The sequence below is a fragment of the Suricata suricatta genome, chromosome 14 (assembly GCF_006229205.1).
Source record: "Suricata suricatta isolate VVHF042 chromosome 14, meerkat_22Aug2017_6uvM2_HiC, whole genome shotgun sequence".
NCBI lineage: Eukaryota > Metazoa > Chordata > Mammalia > Carnivora > Herpestidae > Suricata > Suricata suricatta.
This window is the reverse complement of record NC_043713.1, coordinates 83,639,580-83,652,197: the sequence shown is the minus strand read 5'-3', so window position 1 is coordinate 83,652,197 and position 12,618 is coordinate 83,639,580. Positions and strand designations below refer to the sequence as shown.

At 41.2% G+C, this 12,618-nt stretch overlaps 1 protein-coding gene across 8 annotated transcripts in view; it reads left to right on the top strand.

Annotated features, from left to right (window-relative positions):
- Nucleotides 1-12,618, top strand: part of SBNO1 (strawberry notch homolog 1) — a 64,799-nt gene that overhangs the window by 43,014 nt on the left and 9,167 nt on the right. For 6 of the 8 annotated variants that reach the window (XM_029921320.1, XM_029921317.1, XM_029921318.1 and 3 more), the window contains 8 exons: nucleotides 353-427; nucleotides 1,304-1,450; nucleotides 1,536-1,630; nucleotides 1,729-1,821; nucleotides 7,298-7,435; nucleotides 8,044-8,120; nucleotides 9,568-9,761; nucleotides 10,939-12,442. In XM_029921320.1, the coding sequence (XP_029777180.1) occupies nucleotides 353-427; nucleotides 1,304-1,450; nucleotides 1,536-1,630; nucleotides 1,729-1,821; nucleotides 7,298-7,435; nucleotides 8,044-8,120; nucleotides 9,568-9,761; nucleotides 10,939-11,081 (962 nt within the window). In that variant the 3' untranslated portion in view covers nucleotides 11,082-12,442. Of the gene's footprint in view, nucleotides 1-352; nucleotides 428-1,303; nucleotides 1,451-1,535; nucleotides 1,631-1,728; nucleotides 1,822-7,035; nucleotides 7,171-7,297; nucleotides 7,436-8,043; nucleotides 8,121-9,567; nucleotides 9,762-10,938; nucleotides 12,443-12,618 lie in introns of those variants that run through there. The other 2 variants (XR_003902343.1, XR_003902342.1) reach the window with 2 other exon arrangements.

Below are 12,618 nucleotides of genomic sequence, written 5' to 3'. Positions count from 1 at the left end.
ACGAAATTATTTAATGAGCTAGTCGTCTTTACATGTCCCCAACTGTTCATATTCTGTTGGTGACCTCTGCCTGCGGGTGACAGCTGCATAAACAAAGATCTCCGCCTCCAAAGACTTAGGTTGGAAAGATGAAATATTTTAATGAATTAATACAGTGTGAAGTTTGAGTAATGTAGGATTTTGGAGTGCCTGAAGACCTGTGGGGATGATGTGTTCCATTTAATTCAGCTAATACGAACTGTGAAAAATTAAACTTTAGGCTGTGTTTTAGCACCAGAACTTGATGTAGTTTGTTTGGGTAACAGCTTGTTGAGTCATTTGGGCAATAAGGTTTTTTATTAATTTCTTACAGACGTTCGACAAGGACTGATCGGAGTTGGCCTGATAAATGTAGAAGATCGCTCGGGAATTCTTACTCTAGACAAGGGTAAGAGTGCGCGTTTTGTACGGAGAACTGCTGCTGGGCCAGTGCAGCCCCTTTTGTTCGTGCTCTTGTCACCTTGAAGCTTCCAGTTTGTCATTCCTCAAGTCAGTCACTCCTCAGTGCTCACAAAGCACTCTGGCTGGTGTCTGCTGATGTGGTTCTCAAAGGAGGTTAAATCTTTATTCTGTCCCCATAGCAGCGATTCTCAACCCATGTCGCGTATGTGATCAACTGTCAGGCTTTTAAAAAATGCTAAAGCCAGGACTGGGCTTAGACATTGTGTATTTCCCACAGTCAAAGCTTCTAATTTTGCAGCCAAAGTTGAGCTTCACAGATGTATAGCACTTAGAACTTCACGAAACAAGAGTTCATGTTGGAGCACAAACATTCTCATGTGCTAAATTGTGTTCATGCTTTCAGTAAGTGGAATTGAAGATGTAGAAATTCAGTAACATGATTATCTTCTGGAACGTGTGCGTGGCTGTGCTGATTGCTAGAGGTAGACACGCTATGGCGTAGAGGGAAGCCGAGGCTTTGAGGGAAGGGCCTGGAGAAGCGAGACTTCGTCTGGGCCTAAGTGAATGGATTTTTCCCTTGTGTGTGGGTTTTTTTCTCAGTGTTTATTTTGTGGGGGAGAGAGGGAATCAGACAGAGCGTGAGTTGGGGAGGGACAGATGGGGAGTCACAGAATCTGAGGCATGCTTCAGGCTCCGAGCTGTCAGCACAGGGCCTGTTGTGGGGCTTGAACTCACCAACTGCAAGGTCATGACCTAAGCCACCCAGGCGCGCCATCCTGTTTTTTCTTCTAATTCCAGGGGCAAGTGGATTTTAATTCCCACTTGAATATATTAAATCCTTTATATAATCTTGTCCTTGTAGATTATAACAACATCGGAAAGTTCCTAAACCGGATCCTCGGCATGGAGGTGCACCAGCAGAACGCGCTCTTCCAGTACTTTGCGGACACACTTACGGCCGTCGTTCAGAATGCCAAAAAAAATGGAAGATACGATATGGGGATTTTAGGTAAATGGAGAAACTTTGAGCATGTTACGTATATTCCTAATAAAGTGTTCTTTTTCTACTTATATGTTGCTTTTTCTTTTTTAAGATCTTGGTTCTGGAGATGAAAAAGTGAGGAAAAGTGATGTTAAGAAGTTTCTGACTCCAGGATATTCAACCTCTGGTCATGTAGAGCTATACACTGTAAGTTTGGGAAATGTGCACATTTAAATGTAATTTCCTTTTTGTGACAGGCACTCACAGAAATGAATGTAACTTAAGTTTTATTATTTCTTTTACAGATTAGTGTGGAGAGAGGAATGTCTTGGGAGGAAGCTACCAAGATTTGGGCTGAGCTGACAGGACCAGATGATGGCTTTTACTTGTCATTGCAAGTAAGACTCGCTTCCTTGAACTGTTAACTGTTCCTGTAGCTGGGTGTCACCGTCGCCGCAAGTCTAATTCTCTTTTTGCTTTGTGCCAGTTTTTCAATTTATTTAGCTTATGCTGATTTGATCATTTATCACTGCAACTGGGATTGTCCTTTTATAGAGAGGTTCATTTACTGTATACTGAAGGCTGTTATTAGGTGCAAGTTTGGAATTATTATATATTAGTTAATTGGACTTTTTTTATGGTATAATGACTTTTGCCAATATAAAGGACTACCTAGTTCTGTAGTCTTATAATAAGCTTTATACCTATTTTTTAATGTTTATTTTTGAGAGAGAACACAAGCAGGGAAAGGGCAGAGAGAGAGAGGAAGACAAAGAATGTGAAGCAAGCTCCAGGCTCTGAGCTGTCAACACAGAGTCCAATGCAGGGCTTGAACTCATGAACCCCGAGATCATGACCTGAGCTCCTGTTGGACACTAAACCAACTGAGCCACCCAGGCACCCCTAGGCTTTATATCTTAAACATTGATTCATTTTTAGTTATTAGTGTAAATGATTCTTTAGTATTTGTGGGTAGAGCTAAGGAGGAGGCGAAGTTGGTGTGTGTGTACGTGCATATACATACACATCTAGACACACATCCTCTATCCACAAACGCATATATACATGTCTGTATTAAATCATATATGGCCTAATATCTTGAACTTTTCCTCTTAAAGACTGCAATTTTTATGTCACCTATTCTCTGGTATTTATCTGTGTGTTCTTCTACAGTAATCTTTATTCTCCATCACACATAGGATGATGAAATAATATTGATACTATTCCTAAGTATTCCTGAAAGTAATTTGGAAAGCATTCATGAGGATTTTTTATTTTTTTGCTTCTCCTTTTCCCCATTCTACCATTTTAAAATATAGTTATGTTTTGCTGCATTGTCAGCCTATGGCACTTGGATAGTATGCTTTTCTTTTTAATACTTAATCTTAGCTCTGGGTAATTAACTTACACTGAATGCTCACCTCTCACTGGTCCTGAGATTACTATCTCTAATCATTTTGTTTGAGGCCTAATCTGTAGTGGAATCCTCAAGAAGAGCTTATTGGGAGCATTACTCATGGAGTGCTTGAATGCTCAAAGTTTGTGCCTTTGTACTTAAAAATCACTTTACCAGACATGACATCTTTATTTGTTGATTGAGGGTTTTTTTTTTTTTAAGTTTGTTTGTTTATTTTTGAGAGAGAGAAACAGCATAAGCAGGGGAGCGTCAGAGAGAGAGACACACACAGAATCTGAAGACAGGCTCCAAGATCTGAGCTGTCAGCACAGAGCCCAACATGGGACTCGAACCCACCAACCATGAGATCATGACCTGAGCTGAAGTCAGATGCTCAACTGACTGAGCCACCCAGGCACCCCTGAATTTTTTTTTTTTTTTTAAGTAAGCTTTATGCCCAGCATGGGGCTTGACCCTCACAATCCCAGGACCACGAGTGGTGTGCTCCACTCACTGAGCCAACTAGGCATCCGTCTGACGTGATGTCTTTGGTTCATATTTTCTTCCCTTGCATATCTTAATATGCTCCTGCTTGTCCTGAGATGAGGAGTTGGTGTCGGCGTTTGGTGGTATTGTAATTTTCTTTCCCCTTTAAGGAATTTTTTTCTCAGTTTTGTTTATATGTTTTTATTAAGGTATAGCATACATAGATAAAGAACAATTCTTACACAGTTCAATGAATTTCTCCTCTTTTTAAATTTATGTATTTTGAGAGACAAAACACAAGTGGGAGAGGGGCATAGTGAGAGGAAGAATCCCCAAGCAGGATCTGCGCTGTTAGCACAGAGCCCGACATGGGGCTTGAACCACAAACTGCAAGATCATGACCTGAGCCGAAATTAAGAGTCAGCTGCTTAATCGACTGAGCCACCAGGTGCCTAGTATGTCCCCCTTTTTAAAATTTTTCTTTTTTTCTTTTTACTTTTTTTTCATCTACATGCTCAAAGGATTCCTTTTAGAGTTTGGTAAGTTTGTGAATGTATATCCTAGTAGTGTATTAGTCATTCTTGGCTACTGTTTTCAGGTATGTGATATGCTCTTTCAATAGGTTGTTTCAAATCTGCTTGTTTCAGAAAGTTTTCTAAGTTAGTTTATTTGCAAAGGCTTTATTATGGTTTCCTTGAATTTCTATCTTATCAAGATTTCTTACCTAAGTATTAGAGGGATGCCTGTGTGGCTCAGTCCAACTTTGGGTCAAGTCATGATCTTGTGGTTCCTGAGTTGAAGCCCTATGTTGGGCTCTGCTGATGGCCCAGAGCCTAGAGTGTATTTCAGATTCTGTGTGTCTCTCTCTCTCTCTCTGCCTCTTCCCCACTCTCACTCTGTCTCTCTAAATAATAAACATTACGAAAAAACTTATTATGATTTTCACCTTTTATTATTTTCTTGAGTTTTTCTAAACCTGTTCCTTCATTTCTTTTAAACAGCTTTATTGAAGATAGAATTCATAGACCATACAATTTATTCATTTCAGGGTATAGTTCAGTGATTTTTGATACATGGTTAATTTGTAAAGTTGAGGTAAAATATGTAACAAAATCTATAACTTTGACTCTTAAACTGTGTAATTCAGTGGCATTAATGATGTTCACAGTGTTGTGTGACCATCACCACTCTCTAATTTCAAAAAATTTTTATCATAGTTTTATCATAGTTTTATCACAAACTATAACCATTAAACACTAACTCTCCCGGCTGCCTCCCCTTAGCCCCTACTAATCTCGAATCTCCCCCGTCTGGGTGTGTGCAGATCCTCGCGCCTCGCGGGTCTAAGCGCAGCCGTCCGGTACTTGTCCTGTGTGCCTGGCTGCCTCCGCTCCGCGTCAAAGCCTGCAGGGTCGTCCAGAGTGGAGCGCGTGTCCGAACTTTATTCCTTCTTGCGACTGAATGACGTTTCCTTGTGTGTATATACCACATTTCGTTTGTGATTTGCCAAATTTGTGGAGAGACCAAGTGTAAATGAAGACCAGGTCGAAGATGTGACTGCGCAAAACAGACCGAATGTGGTTATGTTTCGAGTGAGCCATCTAGAGCAGGTGTCCCTAACCCTCTACAGAGGATCAGACAGTACACACTTTGGGTTTTGTAGGCTATGGATGGTTTCTACTGACTATTCTTTTTTGTTTTCCCTTTTCCCTTCCTTTCCTCCTTCTTTCCTTAAACTGCTCTTAAACTTAGGAGGCTGAGGTCTGATTTGGTCACAGTCCTGATTTATTGGCCCTGGATCCAAGAACAAAGCTCTCAAACTGAATCTGGCTCCTAGTTGTTTCTTTTTTGAAAATCTTACTGAAATACTTGTTAGATTCACATGAGGTTATGAGAAATGATAGAGAAATGCCTTGGACACCAGTTTTCACCTCCAGTAGCATTTTATAAAACGGTAGCATCATAATATCAAAACCAGTATTGTATCACAAATTACTGACAGAATTCAACAGATTTTATTCTCCTCCCTTAGATGGGATTTTTTTTGACAGGTTAGGGTGTTGGTTGGTCTTCGCTCCAACGATGGCCAGAACTTACACACCGGTAGGTTTTGAGGAAAGTGCTGGTCCTCCTGTGTGTGAGTGAAAGGGCGTGGTAAAAACGGTCCTTCGTTCCTTCCTGTGTGGCGGCGGGAGTTTGCACGTAAGGAGAGGCGGCCTTTGAGGGGGCGTCCTTCTCGGAGGTGTGGGTGTTGTTTGTCTCTGACACTCTACAGAAATAAGCAGATGTGCTTTATGGTGTTTAATGTGTGTTAACATTAGGAAAACCATGTCAAAATCACTTTTATTTCCACTGTAATGTGATGGTTTATTTTGTAATTGTAATGAACTAACTTGACACTGTAAAGATAGATTACACTGTTAAATGCTTTAAACACTGTCCTCCAAGTATAATAATTCTATTGTTTCATATCAATTGATAAAACATCATAAAATGTAATTTTTACCATAACTATTATTTTATAGACCTTGTAATTATATAAACAATGTTTCAGATCATTTGAACAAGTAAAAGACAAATGATCTTTAATGTCCATGAGAAAGAAGTAAAATATTAAGTGTTTCTCTTTTATCAGTGTAAGAATTAATGTAAAGTTAGTAGCTCAGAGAGCAGTTTATTTTGTCGAGGGGCTGAGGAAGTATCTTTGCTTTGAAACTTTGCGTTTTCCTTTAGTTTTGCTCCAGAGATTATTGCGTAGAAATTGTTCACCGTTCTTTAGTTTTCCAATCTTAATTTTCCTTGTGCTTACTGGCCTTTCCCCTTCTTCTTAGGATTTCTGTCATAACTCCAACTTTTTAAAAATAATTAAAAATATGTGTAAGTCCCATTATTTGTCTGATACATCCATTGTTTCCCTTTCTACATATAGCATATCATTTGCTCAACATTTTGGGGTTTTTTTGGAATGTAGCTTTACTGTCCACAGGTCATGTGATGTTTCATTCACCCTCCAGCAAGCACAGGGATAGACAGCCCTGATGGACTAGACGAGTGTAGGAAACCACAATCTTAGAGATTATGTTTCATTGTAACTTCAAGGAGAGTAAATTTTTCTTACAACATTTTATTACGAAAAATTTTAAACATAGAGTAGAGGTGGGGCACGTGGGTGGCTCACTCAGTTGAATGTCTGACTCTTGATTTCAGTTCAGGTCATGATCTCATGGTTCGTGAGTTGGAGTCCCGTGTTGGGCTCTTGTGGTGATAACCTGGCATGTGCTTGGGATTCCCTTCCCCCCACCCCCCTTCCTGTTTCTTCCCTGCACACCATCTCCCTTTCTCCCCCTCTCAAAATAAATAAAAGAAGAAACGGGGGCCCTGGGTGGCCCAGTTGGTTGTGTGTCCAATTTCGGCTCAGGTTATGATCTCACAGTTCGTGGGTTTGAGTCCCGTATCAGGCTCTCACATTAGGCTCTCTGCTGTCAGCTTAGAGCCCACATAGGATCCCTCTGAGCCCCCCTCTCTCTAGCCCTCCCCTCCAATTCATGCTTGCTCTCAAAAATGATAAAACACTTAAAAGAATAATAGAGGTAAAAGGATTTTCCCGTGAAGACCTTTCTTGCCCCCTCCCGAGTCTCCTACCTCATGGATCTCTGAGGCAAGAACATGGACCAGAACACGCAAAATTGTCTCCACTTGACATTTGTGCTTTAAAACTTATTCTAAACAGCCTCCTAAGAAATATCTTGGCCCTCAACCTATGTTTTGAGCATCCCTCAGAATTCAGGTCCAACAGTCTTCATTTTGGTGAGACCTCGTGAGACTCTGGTGGCTGAGCAGCTGCTGTCCTTTTGCACGGTTACAGGTTCGTGTGCTGCTTTGGCGCTAGTCTTTCAAACGGTTGCATTTGCTGATGCGAAGTTACAAAAACACGTGTATTGTAAGGCATGCAATCCAAATCTTCATACTGTCTCACTTTTTTTTTTTAATAGATAAGGAACAACAAGAAAACTGCCATCTTAGTTAAAGAAGTGAACCCAAAAAAGAAGCTTTTCTTAGTTTATAGACCAAATACTGGAAAACAACTCAAATTAGAAATTTATGCTGATCTAAAAAAGAAATATAAGAAGGTATTTTTTCATTTGTACATTATATTATCTATAAATACTTGTTTTATAATAATATATTGAACCTATGTTTAGGAGCACTTTGTGTCTGTATATAAAATCATGTTGTCAATTTTCCCTGTTTGATGATAGAAAAATTGTTTTTAGAAAACAAATTTTGCTACATTAACATACCAGTCTTAATGTTATCAACCATTTAAGAAACTTGCAAGATTATTTGAAAGCGCTTCTGTTGTCAGAAAAGGAAACTTCCAGCAATAACTACAAAAAATAGAACCATTAAATATATTTATGTTTTATAACAATTTGTAGAGAAACAGTGAATGAATACTTTCTTTCTAGCATACCTGATTTATTCTTAGTATTACCTGGTATCACTATTTTTCCTAGCCAGTTTCAACGATTATCATTAAACTAGCTATTTGAAACATTTGTTACATAGGAAGAACCTAATGGCAGGATTTTATGAATGATATTCAAATACAGCCAGTAACAAGGACCCGGTTTTCTGTATAGAGAGGATTGTCAGTTGACTTTAGAGACCACAGGAAGGGCAAGCGGCTTGTTTAAAGCAATCCTGTTTCAATGGAATTTCTGTCTTATTTTCACAGGTAGTCTCAGATGATGCCCTGATCCACTGGTTAGATCAGTATAATTCATCTGCAGATACTTGTACTCATGCTTATTGGTTAGTATTTTCATGTTTCTCACCGTATTTTCCAAAATGTAGTCAAGACTTAATTGAAACACAGGCTTACTCTTCAGTCATCTGTCTCTCGAAGTCCGTGAGCAGATTATCTGCTGTGAGGACGTCTCCTTCCTTCCATCAGAAGCGCGTGTGCATCTGCGGACCGCATGCCGTGTAGGCGTCCCCTGTGTCCATCACTGGTGCTTTGTCTGGCAGTGTGGACTGGGCTGTCCCCAGCTTGGTGAAGCCGACCCTTTCTCCCTCCTTCTCTCCTTCCTTCCATTCCTTTGCTTATTTTTTGCTTTCTCTCTTTTTTAAAAAAAAATCTGTGCTGGCGTCTCAGATCACTCTCATTTTTAAGGCTAGGAGACTTGTAGGAATCACAGTCGGCGACAGCACCGGAAAACTGTTGTCGAGGCCTGGAGGGGGGCCGCCGGGCCCGCGGGCCAGTCTCCCTCGTGAGGCAGGCCGCGGGCTCTTGGGCCATTTTATGAAAAGGAATCTAGGACAGAGATTTTTAGCTAGGGTTATTCTTTTAAGACACATGTAGGAAGATAAACTTGATGTGAGCAGTGTTTGTTGTTTTCATTTTGAGAGCAAATTAGTGCTTTTGAAAATTAGGAAAAGCTTTCAAGATGAAATATTCTTAAAGTTAACTTACAGTAGTCCTCTCTAAAACATCTGCTTTGAGTATTAGCAAGAAAAGTGCCCAATACTGTGTATTCTCTTGAATTACTATTAGATAATTTTATTGAAGAATTGTATAAATAATGTTATAATTCATGTCTTCCCTTTCCTGCAGTTTTAACAAAATTCAAGTTTCGTTCTTTTGTTTGCTGAGGCCTTTCTCAGTTACATGGTTTATAATATATTGTTTAATACTTTAGAAGTAACTGGCAGAATTAATTTATAAACTAGCATCAATGTAATAAACCAACAGATGTTAAAGTGACAAGTGTTTACTGGAGGGGCTGGGAAGGGGGCTGGGCTAAATGGGCAAGGGCTGTTAAGGAGGACACTGGTAGGGATGAGCACTGGGGGTTACACACGGTGCATCACTGGAATCTCCTCCTCAAATTTTTGCACTATATGCTAACTAACTTGGGTGTTAATTAAAAATAAAAATTTTTAAGTGACAGATGTTTAAATGGATATCAAACCCAGTAAATAAACCCTTCTAACTGGAAGTCAAGCCCCAGAAATATTATTTTCTAAAAGAAATTTTAGAAACGTAACCAACCAGTAGTGACAGTAATGACATCTTAAATTGGAAAGGATAATCCAGTATGTCAAAAAAGAGTGTAATCTAAGAAACTGTAAATGAAGAAAGGTAAATTGTGCTAGGACTTTGCAGCCCGCTCCTGTGTGTGTGTGTGTGTGTGTGTGTGTGTGCGTGCGTGTGTACTTGTGCACGCACATACGCATACCACTCTCCCGTTTGCCCTAGGCGCGGCAACTGCAAGAAAGCCAGCCTGGGACTAGTTTGTGAGATAGGTCTTCGCTGCCGCACGTACTATGTGCTGTGTGGCTCCGTGCTGAGTGTCTGGACGAAGGTGGAGGGTGTTCTAGCGTCTGTCAGCGGCACGAATGTGAAAATGCAGATTGTTCGGCTAAGAACAGAGGATGGACAGCGGATTGTGGGTGAGTCTAATTTTGGGGGGTTTGAGCTCTCAGGAAAAATCAGATCCTATCCTTATCTTACTTTGCTTCTAATGTTTTAGACTCAGTATCTGTTCCAGTAACGGGGTGGAGCTTGCTTTACATGTTCCTAAAGGGTTGAATGGAAAGTAAGCGTTTGAATGGGCGTGGTTGATTCTGGCTGAAGTTATGATGTCATTTATTTTAGGCCACTCTCAGCTATTCTTGCTCCCCTTCCTCACTGCCGCCGTCTGTGCGCGCTTTCTGGTGTAAAGACTAAGCCCAGCCTCTTGCTCAGGATTGTCTCAAGTCTACCAGTTTCCAGTCATTGAGCAAATCGAGACTGGAACGGAAGTCACTGCAAGAGGAGGGCCTGGAGTTAGCAGAGCGCACGGGCAGACCGGGCTGGCCGTCGCCACCACCCTCTCCATGGCGGGCCTCGCGGGAATTTGTCGTCACTGCACTCTCCCTGTGGCTTCGTGGTGGTTCCATTTATAGCGACCTTCCTTTGTATCACGGGCTGCAGATTGGCAGTCCATGGGGCGGAGTTGGTCTGTGACCCCACCCTCCCTTTTTTTTGACCTTCCAATATTTTTGGTTGTTACAAATTTGCATTTGAATTAGTTGGCACCATTTAAAAATCAAAACCCTAGGTTTTGTTTTCTCAAAAACCACACACACACACACACACACACACACACACACACACACACACACACAGATCATGTGGAACATCTCGCCCCTGTTCACACATGGAAGGAGTTAAAGGTCCTTTACCGAGGACAAGTACTTCCCACGGTTTGCTGACATCTGTAGTGTGCCCACTGGGGAGTCACCTGCCTCACTAAGCAGTTGAGTTCACAAGCATTCCTGAGTCTTGGTGGCACGTTAATACTCGGTAAAGAAGGTCGGGCTTGCCTGCGTCTGTGGAGCTGCGACGACAGTACGTAGAGAGATGCTGCGTCGTCCTCGCTCCTCCGCCAAGAGGACGGTGTTGCAGCAGGCGTGCGCGTGCGCGGGGCTGTGCGAGCAGCGCCGTGGCCCCGTGCTGCCTCGTTTTGGGTGGAGTCTCCGTCGTCACCCTTAAATTATGCTTCATTTGGAATGTGCTGTGAAGCCGTAGAGCACAGTACGGTTTCTCCTGGACACGGCCTCGACAGATTCTTGTTTCTAATTGCAGGTTTGATCATTCCTGCAAATTGTGTGTCTCCTCTTGTAAATCTCCTGTCGACTTCAGACCAGTCTCAACAGCTTGCGGTCCAACAGAAACAGCTCTGGCAGCAGCGGCACCCACAGAGCATCGCCAGCTTGAGCAACGCTTAAGAACAGACAGGTTTCAACATGGACGTATTCTGAAATGCTGTTGAAGCATATCATTTGCATAAAAATCAGGGACAGTTTCCAAAGAATTATAATTTTTTTCAGTTGTGCTCTCTCTAATTTTTTTTGGGAATAAGGACAAACCTGGAATAGATAGCAAAACTGAAAATCAGCAGTGCCGATGGTGGTACATATGTCTTCCCTTTTGCTTCTCCCATGGTACTTCCCATATGCTTTTACTTTGGGTGAGCAGAGGGGTGTGGACGCGCGCGTGTGTCTGTCTGTCTGTGAGTTTGTGAAAGGCTACAAACCGCAATTGGTTTAAAAATGCTTGGAACTTCCCAAACTGGCTTTACTTTTGTGTCACACAGTGCTCAGGGTTAACGCAGTCCATCCATGCAGTTGCTGTGGGAGTTCTCCCCAGATGCATGTGTTTTGAGTCTATAAATATAGAAAATATATATTGGTTTCTTTTTCCAACTTATTGAACAGTAGGTTTATTAAAGCATGAAATGAAAGGTTGCATATCATGCATTCGGGTTCTTTTTTTAGTTTTTGTTCTGACAGTGCATGTCTTTGAAAAGCATGCGTAAACAAGATTAAAACCAGTCAAGTAACGGAGAGAAACCTTTGTAGGTGTACAGCATTGGTTATTGCATTTTTATAGTGTTTATACCTGGGTATTGCTTCTCCCCGCGGATACCCCTCGCCTCCTTCTCCCTGGTCCAGGTTTCTTGTCAAGGTAATGAGTATATACATTTTTTTTGTGGTAAAACTCTTAAAAGTTAATTTTAATGTATTAATAGTATTCCTAATGTGTGCTGCAAAAATGGCTACAAGCCTGCTTTTCTTAAAAATTACATTTTGCTTAACTTAAAGATAGTTTTAGAAAGAAGTACAAATTGACTTCCATCTTGCAAACAACCTTTTTTTACTTCATTATCTTAATTTGTCACTCATAAAAAAGGAAACCGTACTTGAGCTGTAAACTAGACAATGAGGAAACACTTGAGGCTTCTGCTGTATGTTTATTTCTTGTTGTTATTGTTGTTACCCAGTAACTTGAATATTGTTTAATGTGTTGTAAGACATTGTAGAGTTTATCTCAAGCTGTTAAAAATGGTAATGTACAAATGTGAATAGATGCTTATCTATAATATGGGTAAGTTTTGTTTCGCCTATAATAGATGTTTATGAAAACAAGTGAGGGGACAATTGGGTTTTTTGTTTCCTTCTGTTTTCCTTTCCCTTTGTTTTGCCTGCACAGGTTGCACTATTGAAAAAACGAGATTGTATAAACCTGGTCAAAGCTGCAAGATCCCACAGTCTTGTAGATGTCAAATAAAAAGTTGTTATACTAACCAGAAGTGGACTCTTGCTTAGGCCCTCCCCCCTCCAGAGGCAGCGTCGGGGGGGGGGGGGCTCTGCAGAAGGGGTTGTTGCCTAGCACGCAGGGAGCCGCCTTTTCTGGCGTAAAACCTGCCCCTCCAAGCTGCGGTGGAGTCGAGGAGGGGGTGCGCTGATGGTCGTTTTGAATGTT